The following is a 26,432-nucleotide window of genomic DNA, read 5'->3' as shown; positions in this document are numbered from 1 at the left end:
TCATGGAATTGGATGGAAAGCGGGAGGGAAATAAAAGGTAAGTTGCCAAACTTCACTTTCTAGATAATAGTACAGTTGAGAGAAAAAAGAAAATATGTAAGTGGGGCTCAGTTGAGCTGTACATTACAGAACTGATAGGAAGAGGAGTGGGAAGAAGGAGAGAGAAAGAACAGCTATAGGAGCTGGGGATGAGAGAGTTTAGGGTTTGAGAGATTGACAGGCTCTTATGCAGCTTTGAGATGTTGGGGGACCTGGGGAGGAGAGACAGGAAATACAGAGTTCTTTTGAGAGTTATGAATTAGATCATTTGTAATGTTCTTTGACAAAAGCATCTAAAGACTAGAATCCTTTTTAATTCATTTTGAGTGCTTGACTGTGTTTCTGACTTTAGTGTTTGTACATGAACTGGACCACATGGACCTTGGAATTTATTTAAGTTACAAATAACACATTATCATTTACCAAGTGCTTCAATAGTTATTTTATCTTTATAGTACATATGTGAAAAACATAAGACAGGTGGTTTTCACCCTTATTTTTACAGATGAGTAAATAGAGGCTCAGAGGGATTAAATAACTTGCCCAAGTTCCAATGACTAGACACTGCCTAGAACCAGGGAGGCATGCAGAACAAAAGAATTTTGATCAAGAAACCTAGATAAGGGAGACCATTATATTATATTTGCCTTGCCATGGATCTAATGTAGCAATACAAACGTAAGTAGGGGCAATCCCATTCTTCTGCCAGGACCTAAGTCTAAGAGCAATGCCTACTTGGAACTTTGATCTTGAAGTGAAGCACAGAGTTGCTTTCTCATTAGGAGTAATTATCTGGTTCCCTATCATATCAAATTTTTCCTGTGTCTCATAGCTCTCAGAGCTAATTCTGATGTCTGGCTCTTCTATTTCCTGCATCCCTTTCACCCTCACCTACTGAGGCTGTAGCTGTTCATAGGGTGGGTTCTCAGGCCTTTGCTGGCCTGTGGCCTTGCAGCTGAGGGAATCATTTCCGTTCAGCCTGGGCTGTGAGCCCCAGGGCTGCTGAACTGTAGGTGGGGAGGCCAGTTTCCAAGCCAGGAAAGATAAGCAAATTGTTCGCAAAGGATGCTGAATCCAAAGGAAGCCGAATAGGGGAGAGTTGGGGAACATGCCTGCAAGGGTTTGTTCGCCATCCTGGTTAGCTTTGCAAACCTGGTGATTTACTTTTTCGTAAATCACTTCTGGTTTTGAGAGATGATAATTAGTTTGGGAAGAGGTTTTAACTGGAAAAGCAAAGGAATGCTTAAGAGGTAAGAGGGAAAAGAGTACAGACTCTGAGGAAACGTGTCTTGAAGAGATGCTTATGGATTGTTGGAAGTCAGTGGGCTGAGCTCTTGACTGGAAGCCAGCAGCCCTGGGTGCTGTCCTGGGCCCTGTATTGATCGTAGTGGAGAGAAACCTTGTCTGAGCTCCTTGCTAAGTCAGAGCTTTGGTTATTGCTGGTTCACATCATGTCCTGTCCCCTGTGTGCACACCCATGGCCCGTTTCTCCTGACAGGCCTCTAATGCTGGTGCCATCCTTACCCTACAGCTCATCGTGGGGAAAGGGGCTGCCTCTCCTGTTGGTTGAGAGTGTGGGTCTGCCATCTCAGGTTTCCTGGTAGAGGGCCCCCCTATAGCTTGCTCCCTGCAGTTGTTATTCTATACCTGTGGATCTTCCTTTAGTCACACACATAGCCAATGTGGTTCCCACCTTTAGTATTTTAACCTTGAACTGATTCTTTTCAATTAGGCTTTTACCAGAAACTAGATAGCAAAATTTGCAGGAATATAATGTGGTGCCTGTTATTCTTCTACTACTCTAGATTATTTAAGTTCTTGCCTTATATTAAGTTGAATAATAATATCTAACCTGTTTTGATTACTTGCTGTGTGTCTAAGACTGTTCTAAGCTCTCTGTATGAACTGTCTTCATTCCCACAGCTGCCTGCGAGGTAGGTGCTGTTGTGATCTTCATTTTGTAGATGAGAAAATGCACACTGAAGGAAGGCACATAAATTGGGTAAGGACTCGTAAATAGTGGAGTCAGAACTGAACTGAACCCAGGAAGTCTGTCTCTGGAGCTCACACTCTTAACTACTCCATTTTACTATTGTCCTTGGCTCCCTAGGAAGTTGCATAACTAAGGAGTAGCTTTGTTTTCCAAGAACACATTTGTAACTGGGTTCTACTGTGATCATTATGTGGGTACGAAAAGCTTCGTAACTTTGAATGGCCCAAATCACTTTGACGTAGGTTTTCCTTTATCTTCCTAGTATCCTTGTATGGTCAATATTGACTCCATTTTATAGTTGTGGAAAGAAAGGGCCCAGGGAAGTAAATTTCCCTTGGTCACACAGTGAATCAGAGATGCCACTAAGATTAAAACTGGGCTTCCTGCTTCCCAGTCCAGGATTTCGGCCACTAAGACCTGTTACAAGAAACTTACATAAAAGACACATGAGCCTCTCTGGAGTTGAGTTTCTCCAGCCATCAAATCATGGAAGGCATCTCAGGAATGCTGATTGTTATATGTGAAGTGGTCTGATCTCTCAGGAACAAATTCTCCATGACTGGAAAGGATTGCCAGGATTGTGGTAGAGGAGTCCTAGCATTCTTCAGACGCATGCTAGAAGGGAGGGGTGGGAGTGGGTCTTTTCCTAAGAGCATCCACTGGAAACACCCCCTAATAGCATGGGCATTCCTCATTTCCTCTCCTTGGGGGATATAGTGATACTATTCATTTGCAAGGCCTTTTGCCTCTTGAGGAGCCTCTTGCATGGTCTTTTGACCTCTCCTGTGGAGTGGATGTCACCCTCCTGTCATTTTCTCCTAGCCCCAGGAGGATATGGCTGTCTGCCCTGATTAAGAGTGACTGTACTTATTAGCACATCTGTGCGTGAAGTGTTGGTGATTAACAGGAGCCGCAGGAATCTCCCTATTATCTTCACGGGCAGCTCCGTGAAATAATTTTGCCTGCAATCACAGCCCAATTGGTTTGGGTTAGGAGAAATCATTTCCTCCGATAATGCTGTCACCATTAATTTGGGGGCCACAGCTGTGAAGGTTAACTGTCGTTTAGAGTTTGCAATGGATTTTGAATGATGATGACAGCCATATGCTAACGCGTGAGTCATTTGCTTGGTCAAGCTCAAGAGGTGAAAGATTGGAAAGTTCTAAATTGAGCTGCTTTTTTTTTTTTTTTTTTTTCCATAGCTTTGGGTTGGGTTGGGAAGGCAAAATATAGAAATCATAGGTCTCAAAACTCATCTAGTCCAAATCTCTCTATTTATGGATAAGGAGATCAATACTTAGAAAGGTATATTAACTTGTACATGGTCACTCATCTGGTTACTGACAGCACTGAGGTTATAACTCATCCTTCTTTCCTCTATGGTACTATGTTTCATGGACTAGCGGAGTAGTAGGAAATAACCAGCAGTCTTTTGGAAACTTTACAATGCAATATATGCTGTCAGTGTTGAAAGTCACACCTGCTTTGAAACTAAACTTTCCTCATACTGAGCAATATTCTGATGTCCAAGGTATTGACTCAATCAAATTATATAATCAAGGCCACTAAATAACCTGTTGTACACAAACCTAACCTATCTAACATTTCAGAGCTTCAGTACCTTGGATCTTCCTTTCATGTAGAAGTCCAAATATATTCTCATGCTTCAGCATTGTAAATTCCATAGATTGCAATCATTTGATATATATGAGCTAAATCTTTTACTAAGGTTCAGAAAAACCCACATTAAAGAAATATGACATTCAGTTCTATTTTTGTTGAGATTCTGTGATAGTTAAGGTCGAGATAAGGACACTGTATTTTATTGCTGTGATGGATGAGAATTGTAAATCTGTGAGCTGTCCTGCCCCTGACTTCATGTACTTCAATTCCCTGGAATTCAGAAGCACTTGCCAGACAAATCTTGAGTGCCCAGAATATATCGGCAGGGGTCGGGGCAGTAACCGTAGTAGAGTGGAGAGCTGGTAGACTAATAAAGAACCTTACTTGCAAGATGTGTGCCCCACCTTCTCTTTTTTCTCATCTTATTGTCATTATCATCATCATCTTCATCTTGCATTTTATGCTTATACTCTCTACTTACCTTGCTTATCTGATGACTCCTTTAATTATCTTCATAAGTTGTGAAATAGAGAGCTTTTTCCAGGACAATGAAATTCAGAACCGTGCCCAAGATTTTTTATTAAATCAGCTGCAGAGTAAGACTAATAATCATTTTTTACACGTATATAGCACTTAAAAGATTCCCAAAGTTGATAGGACCAGCCAACAGCAAGGTCACTAAGAAGGAGAACAGAAAATAAAATCATAGTCCATGGGCATGGCACCTTGAACACACCCTGTTTTGTCTGATCTCAGAAGCTAAGTCGGGTCAGGCCTGGTTAGTACTTGGATGGAATAAAATCATGATTGAGTATAATTTTTCTGTGGGCCAATGAAGTATGGGAATCAACCTTTTGATTTCTGTCTTCCTAAAGCTACCACTGCAGGCTTTTGTCTGCCTGTGAGTATACAACCCATGCTCACTGAGAATATAGTGTTAATTTCATGACCATTGCTGCAATTCATCAAATATTGACACCTGCTAGGTGTATAGTGGATCCCCACATTAGGTGTGCTAAAGAGAATAGCTGTTCATTGCATCTTGACTTTTGTGCTAGGTCGAGGGATGTCCTGGGGGCAGGGGAGAGGGAGCTATGTCAATGTGAAAAGGAAAGGGTTTAAAGAATCATTGCTTTGTGTGGCAAAGGTAAGTGGCATACGGTTCTAAGACAGCTTCCTTTCCAGCCCTATTTTCACAAAATTGCCTATAATTGGCATTCCCATGAGCTTCAGTGCTCTCCATCTGCAGCTGAGAGCCACTCTGAGGTTAGATATCCCTTTCCAGCTTTGAAAACATCAAAGCAACCACATGTAGCCTAATCCTGACAACCAAGAGGCCACACATGCTTTGGGCTGCTAATAGAAAATGGCTTTTAGACAGGAAGATTCTATCCATGTGGCAAAGCACTTTTAGGAGCTTATGTAAAACCAAACTGGATTTGTACAGAAATAATGTGATACAATGATGCTTTAAAAAAAATTTAGTAAATTCCAGAGAATGGTCAGATTTTAGAACTCGAAAAGGCTGCCTTCTCGATGTCCCACTTGTTTACTCTTTGCACCTCACTGCTTTCAATCTTTAAACCTCCACTTTGGTTTCCAAAGACCTGTTTGTGGTCATGAGATGTGAGCAACTGCTTCAGTGTGACCTGGGAGACCCAAAGACGAGTATTCATCAAAATCTCTGGAAGGGGTTCTTTTTAAAGCTTGTCTTTACCAGAGTTCTCTCTCTCGGGTTCAGACATGGCTTATTAACTATTAAGTCTTAGCACGTTTGATGCTTGCATTCTGGAGTGGCAGGCAGAAGGTGGGATGACAAGTAGGATAGGCCCGGCAGGCAGGAGCCGACATAGTTGTGCAGAGAGCAGATGGTGGGAGGGACAGCCCCTGCCAGGCGCAGGTTGCCCCTGCTAGCCACCTTCAAGTAATTGCCCCCCTAATAAGGCTCTTATATAGAATCCTCTAAAGGTAGACTTCACTGGTGAAGGAAGGAGAGCCTAAAGGGTCAAGGGGCATCTGAACTCACATAGCCATTTATGCGTAGAGCCATCCAGCCCCTTCTGACTCCTAGAGTAGTAAATGGGAAGGGCAGTTCTTTTTTGTGCATGTCATCATTCTGTAAACCAGATGAGGTAACTTGATTATATATTTAAGTGCAGAGGGCTCTTCATAAAATGTGCCACTGTGTCCTTTTACCGTGAATAGAAATATAGCCTTCACATTAAAGAGGAGTAAAGTAAAACATAAATCAAAATGAAACCATTTAGCACTGAATGTAAAAAAAAACTATAACTCTTATTCAACAATTTTCTCATGTGTAGAAACCATCGTACTAGCTCAGACCAAAGATCCATTTGGCCCAGGAGTTTCCCTCTGGTGCCATGGGGGAGGAAAGGGGTGGAATAGCCCTTTTGATGCCAGCATACGTATGTATGAGGTGTTTACTTTGGTATCTTTATGTTTCTATTGTTAATAATCCCACCTTTACTGCACTACTTTTGGTTTTCTACCTTAATTGCCTTTTGGTGCAATGAAATCCATATTCAGAATAAAACATTTCTTGAGCATTTACTATTTGCTAAGCACTGTGGGAGGTGTTATCATATATGTTGTCCATATGTTTATTCCCCTGTGTGACAGAGATGCTGTAGACAGAGACATCACTGATTGACTTTTTCAGTGAAGTTCCAGGATTATTATAGAGAACATCCATGATCAAGGAAACGGGAGGCTGAGGAGCGGGATTCCCTTTCCAACATGGGCAAAGCGGGAGCAGCAAACCTGAAGTTTGCATTTTCTACTTTCTCAGGGGAATCAGATAGAGGTCAGAGTCAATTGCTAATCTTAGTAAATGGACTAAAATGTAAAAAGGAAACAGTATAAATACTAAGCATTAAAACCAACCTACTTCCTTACGACCATTTTGGGCTTATAAAATAGTTGTTTGACCCTGTGGCTGTGTTCCACATGTTTGTCCTTGAAAAAGGTAGCACAATGTAGATTTGAGCCAGAATCTAGATTCTTAAAATGCTCAGCTCTGAGTGCATCCCATCGTCCATTTGTAATCTTGTGGTGCATGAGAAATGCAGGCCTTCTGTGAAGTCATTTCTCACCAGCTCCATCTTCTTATTTAAATCTGAGCTCTTTCTTCCAAAGGCAAGTTTAGAAATTTGATACCTATCCCTGTCTAATCCCATAGACCAGGGACATAGGTTTGGAGACCTTTAAATTTTTAATATCATCTTAAAAGCCAGTTAAGGGAAGTGTCTGTGATTTACCAAGATGGTGGAATTTGTACCATTTCCTCCTTAGAAAAAACGTGAGATTTTATGGCAATGAACACAATAGTGAATTTGGAATTTTTTATATAACTGTGTTTTAAAAAAGAAGCTGAGTCTGTACTCTGAGAATGATATAGGTTGGAAAAGACTAACTCCGTCTTTGCAGATATTTATTCAGTATGCGATATCTGGATTAATTCATGTAAGATAAGAAAGTAATAGAATTAAACACTTAATCTTTATATATCATTTCCACTTAAAACCATTTAGGTTTTATTTCTAGAACCTAAAACACTTACTTTTTCCACTTCTTATCTAGGAGAGTGAAATTCCAAGAGTCAGAGAAGAGGGGAGGAGAGGGGGAAAGGTTCTCTGTAATGGACACTGGGTACACTGGGCAGGTAGAATGAAGTCATATCTAAGGTTTGGTAAGCTAGTGATGAGCTTTGCTGTAAGAGATTAACCATAGGTAGTCTGCTCTTATTCTCATAAAGGGAATAAGGAATAAAAATATATGAGGAGGCCCATGGGAATAACACTTTTGGGTAGAGCAGCCTTTTCTTCTCCTTTTTTACCCTAGAGTTGAGCTTCCTGGCCTAGTCTTCTAACCAGAGCACAGCGGACAGCCAAAGGAGATATAGAAAGCTGGGGTGTTCTTGGCCCAGATTTGTGAGGAGCTGTGCCCTCCAAATCACACCTTTTTGTATGTTTTGAGAACGTGAAGGGTAGGTGATTCGTGGTAGGACTGATACCTAACTGCTTCTCAGCTTCCTGTGCAGACAGCACAGTTGTCTCTTAGACTCTGCAAGCCTGTGGTTTGAGAAGAGGCCTGAGCCTACCCTGTGGACACAGAAGAAAATTAAGGATGACCATAGAGGACAGAGGTTCTGATCCACCACTGGGTGATGGGGGACCCCATGGAAATTACCTGTCTCTTCCTGCTTCACTTAAGATTCTTATCACCTTCACTTAAGATTCTTATCATCTTCATTAAGATTTCTTATCCAGAAATGTCAGGATGTTCCAGGTGAGGGACCAGTGGGGAATATCTCTGGAGTTTGTATAATGGGCAAGAGTGGTTTGAGCTATCAGACAGTTACTTTTAGGAGGTGGCTTGAGTTGAGGAAGTAAATTGAGATCTGAAATAGACATGTGGATGAGGATTTGGCCAAGATACCTCTTCATTATTAACATGGATGCTCTGGCCTGAAGTAAAAAGAAGGGACATAGTTATGACACCAGGCTTGAGGTGACAGCAAGGATAGCAGTTTAGGAAGTTACACCCAGTAGAGAATGGACCAGAGCAGTAGTTCCTGTATGGGGTTCCGAGGGGTTCATGAAGATAGTAAGGAGAAAAAGCTAATTTTAATATTTTAAAAAGCACAATTGTGGCTCATTTTATTACCCTCAACAAGGCCAACACTGGGCATGAGTTTGGTGACGTGATACCAGCTGTCTCATGCAGACGAGAAGCTCTGCTTGACTGCTGACGTGACTTTGGGGGTTTTGAATGTGATCGATGGACTTCTATGGTGTCACGAGGTGGTCATGGCTGACCTGAAGTCAGACCGTCTAAAACATGATTAATGTTAGCCTTGAGTACAGGGTGACAGTCACAATTAGATTATATAAACTACAGCCTGTGGTGGTGGGATGCTTGAGGCGCCTGAGCTCTAAAACTGTTTCACATTTTACTCATTTTTATCCTTGAAAGAAAGCAAAAAGCTGACTGATCATCAAGTTATGATCAGTTATCCACCTTTGGGACCGTGCATATGATCCTTCCTCCCAGCCTGCTCGGGTTGCTCAAGGCTCTGCACAGCAACAGGCTGCTTTGACCTCCCTCTCCTCTCCCGGTTAAGTGGTGGAGTTCTGGGAGCTAGGGTCGGGCTTTCATCTTGGGCTCTTAAAGGAAGAGGTTAAATAGCAAAACAAAAGGAAGAAGGCACAGAACAGACTCAAAAGACTGACGCTTTTGGAGTTAGACCTGGAAAGGCTCACCTTAGGTTTAGTTGGCTGCTTGTGGGGTTCCGGGGGCCTTGGATACTGAGATCCAGTTGGTCTTGCTGTTTAGGCCATGGCTTCCAATCCCCATGTCACCACAGCCCTGGGACTGCAGGAGCTCCAGGGAAACCTAACATGTGTTAGCAGCAAAAAAATAAAAAATAAAAAGGTGGCTGAGTTCCTTTTGGTTTGATGGACCCCACTGAACATTTGATAATGGTTGACAAAAGACTCTGAAGCATATTAACTCCTTTGTTACACTCGGGAGGGAGGAATTGGGGCTGAGTCCAGAGTTGGTGTATTTGCTATCTGTCCTTTCCATTGACTGACCATTTCAGAACTGTGGTAACAGTTTCTATTTTCTGGAGTATTTCAGGAGAGGAAAATGTCTTCATATTCTTGTTTGTGAGTACAGTATTGACACATCTGAACAGCCTTAGGATTTTCCACCTCTTTCCTTTGCTGGCTTTGTGGGTGTCTGTCCCCATGCTCCTCGCACAGCCTCACCCATCCCGACCCGTCTTGTGTCCTCGTAGAGTCTCCACGTCCTTCACTCTTCTCCTCTCTCCTTCCCAGAGCCAAGCTATGAGAATCGTCCGGACGGTGGGGCAGGCCTTCGAGGTCTGCCACAAGCTGAGCCTGCAGCATACGCAGCAGAACGCAGATGGCCAGGAAGATGGGGAAAGTGAGAGGAACAGCAACAGCTCAGGGGACCCAGGTAGGCTCCGTGGTGGCTGCGATGCAGATGGAGGGGCGCACACACACACTGTGGGCTCCCCCAAGCCCAGGCTAGTATTAATTCACTTACAAAACATTTTTTTTCTGTTTCTCTCTAGATTCCAAATTTTCTTTAAGGACTATGTGTTGTTACTTTTCTAATAAATTAAAGATGTTTAAATTATTAAATGAGGAAGCATTTAAAAGCTGTATATCAGAGAACACTTTCTGAAGGTAGAGCTGCTATGCTACCCAATCTGACTTCAAAGAAAATTTCAGTAAAAAACACTACCATAAAACACATTAGAAAGAATACAGTTACCTAAATAGTTTGGTTTTTTCCCATTTCTAACTTCTGTAGTTCTGTAAGCCCTCAATGTGAACAGGATTTCAATATCCCCAATTTTCAAGTCTCATTAAAAGTCAGGAGTGAGACAAGGATGTCTTTTATCTCTATTGTTTAACAATAAATACAAAAGAAGTATGAGCAAGAAAAAGAACAGGTAAAAATTAATAGTTATGTTAATTTTTAATGTGTGAAACTCAAGAAAATAAACTGAAAACTAGTAGAAAAAATAGAATTCAGCTAAAAAGGGAAGGCCCAATATCACCTACAGGTATCTGTGGTTTTCATATATTCCAGCAACAGCTGGTTAGAAGTCATAGTGGAAGAAAAAAAATTATTAAAATAACAATTTAGAAAGATATTTACAAATAATCACAATAAAAATGAGAATGTTTTATGTGAAAAAATCTTAAACAAATGGAAAGGCACACCCTGTTCTTGGATGGGAAACCTCAACGTCATAGAAATGTTAATTTTCCCTTTGTTGATCTATAAATTTAACACAACAATACAGATTTCTAACAGCAGAGGAGGCACTGTGGTAAGATATAGTATTCAAAACTTACTGGACACAGCGAAAACAGGGCTCAGAGGAAAATCCAAAAGTTCAATTATTTATGTTAATAGATGACAAATAATGAAAGTCAAATCAATTAAGCACCCAACTCAAAAACAACAAAATAAATCTCATTCTGCAAATGAGTTTTGCAAAGTGGGTGGAAGAACAGACTCTTGCTTTGCAGCCTAGCTGCACCAGTCACTGGCTGTGTGATCTTGAGCAAGTTCTATAACTTCTCTGTGCCTTAGTTTCCTCTTCTGAAAAATGAGAATAATGGTAATGTCTACCTCATAGAATTATTGTCATAATTAGGTGAGCTGATACATTTAAAATGCTGAGTCTGGTGCTTGGAACATAGCAAACACTAAATGCATGTTAGCTATTATTTTAAAGTAAATATGTAAACTTTTTTTTTCAAAAAGCAAGAATAGAAAAAAATTCTGGAAAAGATGAGTGAAAACAGAAGAGTGGCTTTCTGGAAATAAAAACATGATAAAGCTATAATAGGTGAAATTGTACTTACAGTAGGTAGAATTGATGCTAGAATGAGTGCCAGCATGGATCAGAATAGAAACTCCGATATAGACCCAGGTGTGTGCTAATTTAGTGTATGGTTTAGAGGTAGAATCCCTATGGCAAACAACGTGGAAATCATTATTAAATTTGAAAATTCGCATGCCTTTTACCCCCAAATTACTCTCAAATTCCCTTCTAAGAATTTATCCTAAGGGTAGACCCATGCATGGGTTAAATGATGCGTATATAAGGTTTGTAGCAAAGAATTGTTGTAAAACCAAAGGATTAGAAATGGTAAGAGGGGACTTTTAAATAAATTATAGTACAAATAATGGAATATTGCACAACCATTAAGAATGAGTAGGTTCTTGAACTGATATAAAGCCATCTTTGAGATATTTTGTTTATTTTTTAAAAAATCAAGATTTAGAACTAGATATGATGGGCTACCCATTATATTAAAAATAAAGATATAAATGTGTGTGTATATGTAGGTATTTATGTGTGCACACGCATGCACACCCTCCCCCATGTTTATTATGCATAGAATATCTCCAGGATAGTACACAAGAAACTGGTAACTGTGGTTCATTCTGGGAAAGGGAACTGAGTGGCCGGAGTGCAGGAAGATTTACTTTTCACTATACTTTTCTAACCTTTGTACTTTGGATATATATTAGTCATAAATTTTAAAAACCACATTATTTTCATCTCAGTGAATCAAGATCACTGAGGTGCTTGCATTAGTGACAGAGTGCCACCATTTAATAAAAGCGAGCAAGCCAAGGGAGAAGTAAAGTGATTCCCTCTGGTTCCATAGAAACCCACAGTCACAGTGGCAGCCAGTATCCATGTCTACACAGAAATTCTAACCAAAAAGGAAAGAGCATTGTCTCAGGTGAAGCCACTTAACTCTTGGAGTGAAAGGGGTTGGGCACGGGGAGGGTGCCAGAGCCTGAGTGCCTGAACACGGTTATTATCCCAGGACTTCTGTCTGAGGAGCTTGGTCTAATCTCCAAGTGCCTAATCAGAACCTGCCTCAGGTGCTGGCCAGAGAGATCAGAATTACATGGTTTGGGCTTTTAGAGAGAACAACTGCGTGGATAGCATTTCATGTAGACAACACCGAGGGGCAGATTTTATTTCCCACTTGCAGGGGGAGCTACCCCCTTCTTCCACCTCCAGCCCCTGCAGTGGTCTGCTGGGTGGGGCGGGTTGATGTGATTTGCTGGGACACTGTGGAGGATTCTCTCTGGGGAGTCAGTGGGGGTTCCATAGGGATCACTTCCTAACCTTTTCTTTCAGCCCTTGTACCCTGAGTTCCTTCCTGCCCCAGGTATACGGTAACATGTACCTTCCGGCCACTGACAATGCTGTTCCCTCTGCCAAGGGTCCTTGTGTTCACCTCCATGCAGGCGTCCTACTCATCCTTCAGGCCTGGCATTGTGTCTTCTGGGAGGCCCAGCTTCCAGCTCCCACTCTCTCGTTCTCTTCCCTTCCCCTTCCACATAATTTAAATACTTTTTTCCCCCATGGGTTCCTATGTTCTCTTCACTCTTAGCTGACGCTGTTAATATTAACATTTATCCCACTCTGTACCAGACATATAGTGTAGTGTCCTGAATCCTCAGTGGCATGCGAGCTCTGGGAGGGTGGGGACTTCCTAGCACAATAAATACTTGTTGAATAAACAGTCAGTGAGTATGGCTAAGGAGTGCGTGTGTTTTAGTCCTTGTCAACAACCAATTATTAAATGCTTATTCTAGGCCAAAATGAACATGGAGATCCAGTAGAGATTTCAACAGGGAGTGGCTTTTAAACAGCCCCCTTAGTAAGGAATGCTGACATTTGGGATGGGAGAGTAGGTAGAATTGAGGTGAGACCAGAAGGCTGAGCAGAGTATTGATGAGATGGTAGCGACGGTGACCACGGCTACAGGTGGAGCCCAGCATAGTCACATGCTTTGGCTATAATAATAGATGGTCAGCGCTGAAATAGTGAGCCTACCAGCTTGTTTACTGTTCCTTTTTGTTACCCTTTTGGAGACAATTTTCCCAAATCATATTAATGTACGTGAAACCTCAGCTGCCTGGTGTCTTCCATATACCACTCTCCCTAAGGAGAATATAATTGATAATCTACATGTAGAAACATCTGGGTCCATTTTAGGAAAACCTGTCGGGGCCAGCAGAGTTTCTTTAAGGTTTAAGATGTCAAAGAGAGCACCGAGTGTGTCTCTTCCAGGGGGTCAGGTATGGGTTGGGTGTGCTCTCTGTAAACCATATTGGCATCCCAGCAGAGAAGAGGCCATGGGGCTCTCCCCTCCTCATGTAAATGAGGATACAGCCTGTGGGGTGATAGAAATTGTGTTAGGGATATATATGGAGAGAGAGACAGTGAGAGAAAAAGAGAGAGAGGGGTTGATTTTAAATAATTGGCTCACGTAGTTGTGGAAGATTAGTAAATCCAAAATTTGCAAGATAGGCCAACAGGCTGGAGCTGCAGGGAAGGGTTTCAGTGAGTCAAAAGGCTGTCTGTTGGCATAACTCCCTCTTCCTCCAGGTGGGTCAGTCCTGGTTGTGTTAAGGCCTTCAGTGATTGGATGAGGTCTATCTGCATTATGCAGGGTTATCTGTTTGACTTAAAGTCCACTGATTTAAATGTTAATCTCATTTTAAAAATACCTTCAGCATCTAGAATAATGTTTGACCAACTGTCTGGGGTACTGGTGCCCTTGTGGCCCAGCCCAGTTGCTACGTGGAATAAACCGTCATGAAAGTGAAGAGGCAGCGCGGCGTGGGCCAGACTGGTGGGCTAGACAAGCGACTCTAAGGGCTTGGGTTCTGGCACCAGACTGACGGGACTTGAATCCCAACTCTACCTCTATCCTCTGCAAATTTCACATTCTCCCTGGATCTTTTCTCATCTGTCCAGTGTTGTGAGAGAGTGTATGTAACTCGGCAGTGCCTAGGATATAAAACGCCCCCAGTAAGAGTGAGCCACTTAGCGAGTTGTCCAGTGCTGACTCCAGACCACACGACCTCATCTGTCCAGTGAGGGAGGTAGGCAAGACGTCTAAGTACCAAGATTTTATGACAGGTCCAAGTTAAACGATGAGTCGGGCGCCCTCTGGCTGCAGTGTGGTGCCGTGGCCATGGAGCTGAACGTTCCTTGAGTGTGAGCATTTGGATCCCAGACTGGAAACTTTCTTACCAGGGAAGGCTGCTCCACTGCCCAGCTCCATAGGCACCTCCTTTGCAAGCCCTGCTCATTTTTTTACTATCTATAAACTGCTAGGAATGTGTTTCTTCTTTCTGTAACTGCTTTCCCTAGAAGGATTTATTGACTCTGCTAGGATTGTTATCTGTAATGGGGCACCTTGAGGGTCCAGAGTAGAACTTTTGGTTGATGGTTTTTATAGGAATCTCGCTTTCCATGTTTGGGAACTTTTCATTTAATGTAATGTTTATCTTTCCAGTGGAGCTGCCTCACCTGATGTGTTGGCAGGTTCTTTATTGTGCAGAGGGAACTGGTCTACTCTTGAGGAATTGGAAAGTACGGAGGCTTTGCTGTCTTTTTTGACGTCTGGTCAGTGCTTTCCCTACTGGGTTTCAGTGGTGCTTTTAATGATAGTCACTTTCATTGTGTGCACCTCCTCTCTCTTTCCCTCTTTGTGCCACCCTTTCTTTCCTCCTCTGTTCTTTCTACCGTTCCCTACCCTGGGGGGAGATTTATCTTTTGTATCTTTTGGCAGCAGCTGCCCTTGGCCAGTCCCTGGAGCTTAGAGCCAGGAGGGGCCACTACTGCTGTTCAGCTTGCCTTGCTGTGCCCTGTGTTGTTTCTGTGACTCCTGGAGAGGGTTTCCTGGGAGAGATCCTGTTCCCTTCGAGGCGACCCTCCTCCTAAGGCTGCAGGCAATCCAACGTGTGACATGGTAGAATGGAACTTCTTAAAAATAAAACTTTTTTTAATGTGGCAAAAGCACCTAAAATCTAATCTCTTAGGAAAAATCGTGAATACAATACAGCATTATTAATGAGGGTCCTCATGTTATATGTTAGAGATCCAGACTTATTCATCTTGTATATCTGCAACTTTGTATCCTTTGACCTACATCTCCCCATTTCCATACCCACACACTCCTGGTAACCACCTCTCAGGGTGGTGATGATGATAAATGAGTTAACACAGGTTGAGCATCCCTAATCTGAAAATACAAAATCTGAAATGTTCCAAGATCTGAAACTGTTTGAGCACCAATATGATGCAACAGGAAAAATTCCCCACCTGATACCTTTGCTCTCTGATGGTTCAATATACACAAACTTTGCTTCATGCACAAAATTATTTATATATATATATATTTATCTTATAAAATTACCTTCAAGCTATATAAGATACATATAAAACATAAATGAATTTTGTGTTTAGACTTGGGTTCCATCCCCGAGATGTTACGTATAAGCAGATATTCAAAAATCCAAAATCTGAAACACTTCTGGTCCCAAGCATTTTGGGTAAGGGATATTCAAACCCTACTTGTAAAACCCTTAAACTAGTGTAGTGCTTGGAGCATAGTAAGTGCTATTTACTTTTAAAGTTACTATTGCAGTTTCAAGGCAAAAAAATAGCCATTTCAAGCACTTTTGTACTAAGCTCGTAACCCCTTATTCTTCTGTCTGTACTAATGCCTGGCAAAACCCCAATTCTGCATTAAAACATAGGACTAGTCATTTTAGTCCTGTGACGTTGAACAGCACTGGTGAAAACTGCCGTCCACAGATTGGATCCAGACTCCTGTTGCCCATGCCTGGCCAGGCTGCTTCACCATTCAGCAGCCTGGCTTCTCCCAGCTTCTGTCTCAGTGGGCAGTGGCTTTCTCTTGTCCAAGATTAACCCTTTCACCTGCCTCTGCACTCCACCCCCACCTCGCCTCTTCCAGAACTTTGGTCAGTTGTCTCACACTCCTGAGTCTTCACTGAAATCTTCTGCTATGCTGACATGTTAACATTGTCCCCAGTGCAGATAGATAAGGTCAAGTCTTTCCTATCTTAAAAACAAAACAAGAGCAAACTGTGTCCTTGTGTCTCCCCTCTGCCTAAGACCTTATCTCTCTCCTTTCCATGGCAGCCAAGCTTTTTGCAGGACTTGGCTGTACTCACTGTCTACTTCCTTATTTTCTCCCCACGCTTGCCATCAGCTCTCCCGCCTCCAGTGATCAGACGTCTGCTGCCCTGCCAGCCCTTCCAGAAACTACCAGTGAGGGTCACTGAAGGGCCACCCTTTCTCTCCCCCCTGGGAACAAAGTTCTCACCCTCCACAGCTCCTGGGGCACTCCCACCCTGCACTCTCCGTTGTGGCCCTGCCAGCTGCTTTTCAACATCCTTTGTGGGCTCCTACCTCTTAAGTGCTGGAATTTCTCCTGGACTCGCTCCCTGGTGTTTTTTTATGACTTCCTATGATTTCAACTATAACATTTATCTTTAGGCCAGACCTTTTTCCTGAACTTACTGTTCATGTACTGTATTAGTCTACTGGGCTGCCGTACTAAAATACAATAGACTGGGTGGCATAAGCAACAGACATTTATTTCTCACAGTTCTGGAGGCTGAGAAGTCCAAGATCAAGGTATTAGTCAATTTGGTTCCCGGTGAGGACTCTCTTCCTGACTTGCAGACAACTGCCTTCTGGCTGTGTCCTCTCATGGTGGAAAGAGGGAGATCTCTCATGTCTCCTCTTTTAAGGCCACTAATCCCATCAGGAAGGCTGCACCCTCCTGCGCTAATTACCTCCCAAAGGTGCCCTATCCAAATCCTATCACACTGGGGGTTAGGGCTTCAACATAGGAATTTTGAGGGAACACAACATTCAGTCCGTAACACACCTAACAGCCTAATGGATATTCCACTTTACTCCTACAGACTCTTACAGTTTCCACAGGTTTAAAACTGAACTGAACTTATCCACATACCCATCATCCTGCTCCCCCTGGATTTTTCTATTGGATGCCAGTCTCCACTGTCTCCTAAATCAGAAATTTTAGAACTCCTCCTACACATGTCCCCACCCCTTTGTGCCACAGATAAGCAAGGGCTGTGATTTCTGTCCCTGAAGATCCTTCAGAGCTGTTCCCTTCCCTCTGTGTTACTGCCATTCTCTTAGCTCACGCCCTCATGTGTATCTTGTAGGTTACTGATTCGTCCCTTCTGGATCTGTCCTCCACACTATCTGTAGGGTGAAATTTTACGGAATGAAAATCTTTTGGTATTATCGATTTTCAGTCTTCAGGGTAAAGTCTCGGGCCTCCCTGGTCAGGCCCCTCCCTGCAGAGCCATGTGCAGTGCCCCGACACGTGGGGGTTTCCGCGCCTGTGTGCCTGCCTTGCCCTCTGCCTCGAATGCTTCCCTGGCCCTGCCCTGCACCTCACCTGCCCACGTCTGCCCCTGCCTTAGCTGGGACTCCTCCTCCACGTGTCTTCTCCTCTACACAGGCCACTTTAACCCCACCCGAGTTAGCCATTCCTCTTCAGTGGTCCCGCACCTTGGATGGCTCCCCCACCGGTGCCGAGCTGTGTGTCTGTTTCCTGTCATGCCGGAGAAGCATCAAAGAGACAGGTTTTGCTTATTCATCCTTATGCTCAGTGTCCTGTAGATTTCTCATATATAAGGTACTTAATAAATGCTTATTTGAATAAATGAATGAAATAAGCATAAGTCTAATGGCTTCTGGTTACTGTGTAACGTATCAGATAGAAATAGTTTAATGAAGCAGTTGGGAAAGCAACACTGGCCCTACCCCTGTCTTGGTCTTACTTCTGTTACAATTTGGAAGCTACAATGCCCCAGCCCATGAGTTTCATGGAATTGCCAGAAGGTTTTTTATGCCATTTTTTGTTTTTTGGGCTTCACAGTGCCAAGACAGTTGCAGATACAAGATTTCCTCTCTTGTCTGATAGGACCTGAAGGCCATTAGCTGTGAGAGTCCCTGCTCCAGGTCCTGTCTCATGTGACGTGCTGACAGGCACACACGAGGATTCTAGCTCTGTCCAGCGTGTCCTTCCTGCCTGTCTCAGCTCCACACTTCCCACTTCTGACAGATCTGTTCCTATACTGGCCTGTGCCCATTAGCTACATTAACTTGACAAGACTCCGGCTGCGATCATCTAAGCACCCACTGCGTGGCAGGAAGGCTCTCAGAAAGCAGTCTTGTGGTTTGTGATCAAGTTACCTCAGCTTTAATTCAGGAACTCCACTAGTACAGAATAGCTGAGCAGTTTGTGTTTTTATGATTCCACCAAAAGCAGAGCTAGAACGTGAGAGGTTTTCTCATTCCACCTGAGCTTCTGGCAGGGGATAGCCACACCATCTGTATCTGGGGCTTCTAAGTCCTCGTTATTAGGATCTCCAGGGATGGGGGGTTGGATAGGGAGCATCCTCCTAGAGCCCCTGTTTTGCTACCCTGTCTCAGCACCATTCCCTTCGGCAGTATTTATGGGACGCATTCTCCGTGCCAGATCCTTGGGAGACAGACAAGTGAGACACAGCCATGGCCTCGGGTCTAGGAGGGAAGATGGATGGTCAGGAGCCTCCGACACCATGTGCTAAGTACACAGCACTGCAGGAGCCCAGCTCCCCCTGAGGGCTGCTGGAAATTTCTCCCTGTTTATTCCTGCACAGATATAAAGACCCAGACACTTAGTTCCCAGCACCACTCACCTACCAGAAACCAGCCACAGGTTATCCATTAACCCCTGTGTCTCTCAGGCTAACCCCCCCAGTCCTCAAGAAAGTCGCTTCTGGGTGCAGGGCTGTGGTGAAAGGCGGCTGCTCCCTGTGCTCCCTGCCTGCTGGTGTACAAGGGGGCGGAGGAGCTGCCCCCCAGGCCATAGCCAGGACCATCCTTCTGTTAAGCAGCTTTGCAGCCCCTCAGCAGGCTATCTCCGCAACTCCTGGAGCAGCCAGCGGGGAAAACCAAGCATATTGTTTACTTTTTAAATACCAGGCTAGTTGACTTGTATGGGTTTGCCCAGGAAAACTTCTCAGAACAATGTGTTCTACGAGGCAGCCACTCAGAGGACTGAGGCTGGCTGCCTGGGCGAGCTCGGGTTAGGGCACCTGCTTTCTGTCTCCTGCTGACACCTGCCTGCCCTCTTTTACAGTCGGGGCTTGGTCTCTGAAAACTTACAAGAAATTTTATTTGAAGACAGTAGTGATGAACCTGATCCCAAATGTAAAGAAAGAAAGCATTTCCTATGAAATGCCCAGGAATTATAACGTGTTTTTATGGAGTCCGAGAAACAGGATCGGAAAGGAAGAAAAATAAGAAATAGTAGGACCTTCACACGTTGGTGTTAAGCCATATGCTGTGCATGCGATTGCAGGTGTGGTCATTGTCTTCAGTGGAGAGGAAGGAAAGTGGGAAGCAGAAAATTAGATGAGGAAGGTGTGGAAAAGCAACGCCCCCCTCCCCCTAATGCCTCCTGCAGCCTCCTCTTGGCAGGAGGATCAAGTCGGGCTCCAAAGGCCGGAGACTGACACCAGGTTAAGATGGGGCCTCCCCTCTCCCTGCCCTTATTCCTCAGCCATGGAACCCTGCCTGTCCGCCTAACTGAGCCTGAGTTTTATATTGGAGAGAGGGGGGCCCAGGGAGTGAGGCGACTGGCTCCTCATCCGACAGCTCTTTAGGGCCTGGCCAGGGCAAGTCTCCTCCTCTCTGGGCTCCCGGTGCAGGGCTTTCTCCTCTGGCTGCTTCTGTTCCTGAGCTAGGACGAGGTGGGGATAAACATCACCCTGTTCTTCCAGCGTCCCCACACCCTGTCAGTATAAACGTGCCCACCTGGCAAAGCTGTCACATCCAGCCTTGAGGAGATGTTCCTTTTGTTTCTAGACTTTAAAAAGATATTAAGATGGAAACATCTTAATGATCTGGAATGTACTTGAGTGAAAAGATAGGTGAAAATGTTATGAAGCCAGTGGTGTCCCTAGGCTTGACATACCTGACAGCTAAAGTGTTAGGAGGACGTTGTTCTTGGTGTCCCTGTTCCCGTCCCTGACTCCTCTGTTGTCTCTGCAGGCCGCCAGCTCACTGGAGCAGAGAGGGCCTCCACCGCCACTGCGGAGGAGACTGACATCGATGCGGTGGAGGGCCCGCTCCCAGGGAACGATGTCCTGGAATTCAGCCGAGGTGTGACCGACCTGGACGCTGTAGGGAAGGAAGGAGGCTCCCAGATGGGCTCCAAGGTAGGAAGAGGGTGGCCCATCCAGATGACCTGCACACGTGTGTCCTCGGGTCATCAGTCACCTGCTGGCTCAGCTTTTGAGTGAGGTGCTCCACAGCAGGGGGTGCTGCCAGAACACACCTCACTGGCCCTGTGTCGACACGAGGTGCAGCTGCGTGCCACGGTGCTGCAGAGCTCACTCCTAGTGGGCCTTCCCCCCTGAATCCCACCAATACACGACCTTCTTTTTCTTCCTGGCACCCTCTCCCCTTAATGACATCTCATCCCTGCACAGCATTTGTGCCAGGCCCAGCCTGGATGCTCACACACAGTCCCCTGTGGCTTAGCTGATGGAACAGTCAGTCTGGGCCTCTCCGCCTGCAGCTAGTGATTGTGTGCCATGATACATCACAGCACTGTGGGGTCTGGAAACTGGACCACTGGACATTAGAAATGGAGAGACCTCCTTAGTCATCATGAACTCCAGCCTAACATCTCGTAGGTGAGATGACTGAGACCTCTAGGAGTTCCTAATGTGATCTAGATGAAAACTAAGAACTTGACCACATTCCGACCTGAAGACAAAACTAAATTTCTGAAACAAAGCAAACCCAGAAGGAAAATTACCAACCGATGGCTCTACCCGTAGGTTCCCAGCCATTTCACTGCATCCCGAGCACCTCAGTGTCCTCATGGTCCATATGTCTCATCCCGGATGCAGATTGTCAGGCCAGTTCATCAGAGGAGGAATCTGTGTAGTTTGGAGGGCAACTCGGTTCTGTCTGCCTGACATTCTCCTCAGTGTCCAATTTGTCCTCTGCAAGTGGCAAGAGCCCTCTATTACTGGGGGCCTTCCTCTTGCATGCGCGAAGGATGGGCAGTGGAATTGCCAGAAACAGAACGTCTCTCCCTGCTGTTGAATTCTGTGAATCACAGCAGCCGTCTTGGTAAAAGTGTGTACAGGAGAGGGAGACAGGAGGCAAGGGGACAGAAACCGCTTCCATCTAATAGAGAATCTCTCCAGATCACTGTCCAAACTCTTTTCCCTGGTGGCTGTGGTTCCTGCAGGCCGCCAGGTCACTGGAGAGGGGGCCGTGGGGCTGGGGCAGCCCCCTCACATGTCCTTCCTCTAGCGCTCCACTCATGAGCCTGTCAGACCCTGAAGGGTTGGAGCCACCTCCTCCTGTTCTGAGAGTGGGTGGTCGGTAGCCATGTTTTGTAGAAATAGGCTCTTCTGAGTCTAGACCTCAAGTAACTCAACAATAGGGTATAACTGGATGAGGTGGTATCAGCTGTCTGTCTCCCATCACCTCAGAGCAGTTACTGAGGTGTCCAAATAAGATTTTCTGGCTGGATGGTCCCGACCCAGGCAGTTACACCCTGGAGCCCCATTCCCGTTTCCACTGGAGACGCCGCGTTGTCATCTGCCGTTTCGGTCCTCCCAAGTACATGCCACGTGTATAATAGAGAAGGGGGTCCTAAAAAGGCTCCTGTCCACATGCTGTGTTCTGTCTTCTCTTCTCCTTCAGGTTCCGCCGCACCCCCAGGAGCCCATGCTCACAGCCTCGCCCCGGATGCTGCTGCCCTCTTCATCCTCAAAGCCACCAGGCTTGGACACGGGGACGCCACTGTCCACTCACCACCAGATGCAGCTCCTCCAGCAGCTCCTCCAGCAGCAGCAGCAGCAGACACAAGTGGCTGTGGCCCAGGTTCTCCTCAGCCTCCTCCCTACTTCGCAGGCTCCACTCTCATGGGCTTGACGCGCCTTCCCTAGCAAGGGGCTCAGGGCAGGTGTAAAATCTAGGGAGCCATAAGGAATCGCTCATGCTACTGGGTCATCGCTTCTGGGGGAGTGGGGGAGGTGGGAGGGGGACGTGGTTGAAATGGAAAGGCACATTTTGGTTTCCTACGTATCCCCCGCTCTGAGCTGGGCTTGGCTGGCTTGGCTGGCTTGGCTGGATGTTGTTGGTTAATGACTTGAACTTAGCAAGGAAAAAGATGCACACGATTCCACCCTTCCCTTCCTGCCTTATTTTTCCTGGTGTTCCGGGTGGGAAAAGATGCCTTCAGAGTTAGGACAGGTGTGAGTTTGTGATACCACTCTGAAAACCACTTAATGTATGAATTTGTGCCAAACACCCTTGCAAAGACTGCTACCCTGGCATCCCAACTTCCTTGTCCATAACAGATTTCCAAGCCTCTATTTAGTGATCTACTTATTCCAGGCAGTATTTGATACATTACTGGCCTTGGATTTCATTATAATGGGATTTATCTTATAGGAATGTAGGTATATTATTTTGAGCCATAATGAGAAGAATTGGCTTAGATCTCAGGATCAAGGTAGTGTTTGCACCCCAAAGACTTGCTGGGCTACTGCTGCTTTGTAGGGGATGGGTGAGCTGACCTCCCTTGCTGCTTTTAGCAAGGGTTCTTCTCATTTGCTTTCTGTGGAAGACACTGTAGTCCGCATCTTCCTTGGAACTTAGCTGGAAGTCTGAGCTTCATCTCTGCCATGGGCAATCAGGGAATGTTGAAGACATGTTCATTCATACCTTTTAAAGGTGAATCCTGAGGTAAGGGCCAGGCCTGATGGGTGGATGAAGATAATTAGGAGAGTGGGGCAGTCAGTTGGGGAGGGTTGCTGGGGGGTGCGGAAAGGCAGCTCTGTGCAACGGTGTTCTGCATCTGCTTGACCAGACTGATGAATGCAGGTTTTCTGCATTCTAGAATGGCAGGGAGCAGATCTCTCCAGGGAGTGCTTCTTGATCCCTGTTGTATCTTCTGCTTAGTCTTCTCCTGGCTCTTGGGTGGGGTGCATCCCCCAGGCAGAGCTGTCCTTCCGAGTGTACACCTGGAGGAAGTGTCCAGCAGCCTAGGCATATGGGATCTGCTGTGACTTGGGTCTTGGAAGGACCTTCTTGTGACACTGTCTCAGTAGACTGGAATCAGGGGGACTCCGCTCTCAAGTTATTGGGGCCTTTTGGTGAAACAAAACGATGTGTGGTAATGCTAGGAGGATTTGCAGGTGTTTCCAAAACAGCAACAGAAAGGAGGGAATGTCATAATGTCATCTTATATTTGGAGGAAAAAAATCATTTCTCTTTGTAAAATAAAAAAAAAATTCCTCTCCTGCAGTTAGTGATGGCGTGGCAGTCTGGGAATCCCTCCTCCCTGGCGGGAGCACAAAGCCCGAGCACTCCTGCACCGGGGGCTGTTCCCTCGTCACATCATTTCTAAAAGTTTCCCACTGAATACAAATCCATTGTCCAAGCATAAAACTTTTCTCTTTCAGCGTATCAATTGCCAAGTAATTATTATTTATCTAAGAGTGGGCTTGATGCATATTCATATTATCAGAGAAGCATTTGAATTTGAAGTCATTAAAGAGAAACTTTTTGCATGTTTATAATCTACACAACGAGCGTGTTGTGGCGGTGGAAGGAAACAGTGCACAAAGCAGCAAGACCTGTAACTTACTGTGGATCTACCAGAGTCCGGATGAAACCCTAAGAGTGGTTTTCTGGTACAGAATCGAGCATCTGTTTCAACAGGGCATTCCTGCCCTGGCCCTATTTTAATGGCCTCTCGCCTAGAATACAGTGACTCTAGGGGAAGGGAGGAGTGTAGTATTCAGGATTTGCTTCTGAGCCTTTCTCAGTTCCAGCCACTTCCACAGGCTGGGCACCCTCAGCCTCTCACTCATTTGCAATCTGTTGAATATAGTTGACAGTGTCCTGCTTGACTCAAAGTCATCTCGTACAAGCAGTGACATGATTGAAAGGCCACTGTGGGGTATCCGTGTCCCACATTGATGAGATGACTTTGAGTAGAGTTGTAGACTTCTAAAATCTTTAGGTGGGACAAGACCTTGAGGTCATCTGATAGCTTCTTGAACATACTTCTCTACCTCTCTCTGCCATTCCCATCAGTCCGTCTCTGACCACCTCCTTTCTGTTTGCGTCTTGCTTTTGCTGCCCACAGGAGGGGTATCGTACCGGCTGGACTTCTGGTCCCCTGTCCTGCAGATGGAGTCAGTCCTAAACGGCCCTTCGGTCAGAGGTTTCGCAGCCCTGCACACTCCTCTTTCTTCCACTCTCTTTGTAGTGTTTAATCCAAGGGCTTTCTATTAGTATCCATATCCTCGGGTAAAATCAATTATGTAAGAGATGTAGCTGGGTTAATAGTTTTCCTTGGCATCTTTCACACATTGGAAATAGACCACATCTAGCATGCTTGGTCTCTCTGCACAAGTGGGGTGGGGATGATTTCGTTTTTCAGCATGATGTCAGCTTTTACTTGTTCTGTCAGACTCTATCGCCACCAAACTACAAGGTTTCTGTCTTTCTTTTTTAAACTACAAGCCGTCCCCAAAATGCCGATGAGTAAAAGTGTGTGGCCTCAGCATTTCAGGTGGGAACACATTTTCCTTTTCTCTGGGAGCATCCAAATTTTCCTATTGGTTCCTGGATAAAAATCTAAGGCAGTTTCTTGCAGACAGGTGTACTCTTGGGGCCACTTGTTGCAATATTTATATCCCCCTCCTCCCATTTCCTCTCATAGACCAGTCTGGCTCTTCTGTTGCCATGGGGACCAGGCTTAGGTCTCCTTCACAGTGCTCTGATTTGGACCTCAAGACCTCTCCCAGTTCACCCCAAATTGGTTCAGAGCTGGTCTAGAAGGGGCGTGCCATGGCCTTAAAGGTACATGGGCAAAGGTGGTATCCAACCAACTCTTATGTATTTCTGGATTAGTTAGACCTTAGTGTGTAAATAGTGAATACCCAGGTTCCTCTGCCACTCTCCTGACCCAGCATGCGGGTTGCCTGGCTGCACTAGCTTCCTGCTTATAGATGGACCAGAAGTTCAAGGGTGTGAATGAGAGTATAGCCAAGCCTTGAATCCAAGCTGGGATGTAGCTGGCACCTGCATGGCTGCTGGGTGGGCTTGCGTAGCTCCAGACTTGATCTGGGCACTGGCTGGCTGGCAGCAGTCAAGTAGGCCAGGTCTCATCACAGTTTGCCAATTCCTGGCCTAGCTCGTGAGGAAAATGTTAGTGCAGCTCAGTATTGCTATTTAAAGATTCCTTCTCTATCTGCTGCCACTTCTGCTTGTTCAGGAACAAGGAGTTGGTTATTTATGCTTCACGATTGTGTGTGCTGTAGTCAGTTAATGGAATAGTGCTAAATAAAACTCTGCATCCCCACCCCAGGCCCTAGATTTAGCATCTGTCCTTGTGGCTTCTCCCAGTCCCCAGCACTCTGGTGTGCACTGCCCAAGTCCCTGCTGTGTGCATGCCGAGACAGCCGCCTGCCTCTGCTTGTGTGTCCCGTGTGTGGGGGGGGGCAAATTGCTCTGGTTCTCTCCACTGCCATTTCCATGTGCCTGCTGCTCCCTAACTCCAGCCTGGCCCTGCCCCCACTTCTGATGGAGGAGCTGGAGTCCAGGCAAGTAGGCTGGAGAGTGAGTGGGTCAATGGTCTGGTGTTGCTGGGTAGGTTGAGGGTGGGTGCCAGAGTTGTGGGGAGTGGTATAGAGCTAGAGGGTGCAGAGCTGAACTTATGCATTTCATGCTGTGGCCAGAGTGCAGAGCTGGGCCTCTGAGCACTGGCATTCCACGTGTGGCCTTAGTGCCACATCACTGCGTGCCACCTCACTGACTTAGTCTGTGACTGCAGTAGTCATTGCCAAAGATGACGCAGCTCTGGAAAGAGGAAGCTCTTACCTTTCCAGTGATTAATATGGTCTACTTTCCCAAAAGGTGTTTAATTCTTTGAAAGAAAAGCATGTGAAATACAAATAAATATCCTGTCTGTTGGGGAGGAGGTGGTGCTCTCGGCTCCTGTTGTATGAACAGGGAAACAGAGCACAGAGAGCTGTTGTGGACTGCCCAGACCAGGACTGTAAATACCGCTGTCGCATTTCAGTGCTTCAGGTTCAGCCTATGTTAGATACAGAACACTTTGCCTCAAAGTTAAAAGAAGTGTCCGGGCCTATTTATCTCAGCGTGGCCTGGTTTGGGTTCTTTTGCGGCATTCGCCGCAGCATGAGGTTTGAGCCTTATGCCCAATGCCACTTTTGACAGCTGCAGAAGCAGAAGGGTTCGTTAGTGCTGGTTTGGGCAGTGGCAGCAGCGAGT

The 26,432-nt window shown here is 45.3% G+C and overlaps 1 protein-coding gene across 3 annotated transcripts in view; it reads left to right on the top strand.

Annotated features, from left to right (window-relative positions):
- LOC138390738 (carboxyl-terminal PDZ ligand of neuronal nitric oxide synthase protein) overlaps positions 1-26,432 on the top strand; it is a 283,588-nt gene that overhangs the window by 233,033 nt on the left and 24,123 nt on the right. For all 3 annotated transcript variants that reach the window (XM_069480285.1, XM_069480284.1, XM_069480286.1), the window contains exons 6-8: positions 9,517-9,658; positions 20,151-20,317; positions 21,825-22,004. In XM_069480285.1, coding sequence (XP_069336386.1) covers positions 9,517-9,658; positions 20,151-20,317; positions 21,825-22,004 — 489 coding nt within the window. The remainder of the gene's footprint in view (positions 1-9,516; positions 9,659-20,150; positions 20,318-21,824; positions 22,005-26,432) is intronic.

This window comes from Eulemur rufifrons, chromosome 8 (genome assembly GCF_041146395.1).
Source record: "Eulemur rufifrons isolate Redbay chromosome 8, OSU_ERuf_1, whole genome shotgun sequence".
In the NCBI taxonomy this organism is placed as follows: Eukaryota; Metazoa; Chordata; class Mammalia; order Primates; family Lemuridae; genus Eulemur; species Eulemur rufifrons.
This window is presented reverse-complemented; position numbering and strand designations above follow the sequence as displayed.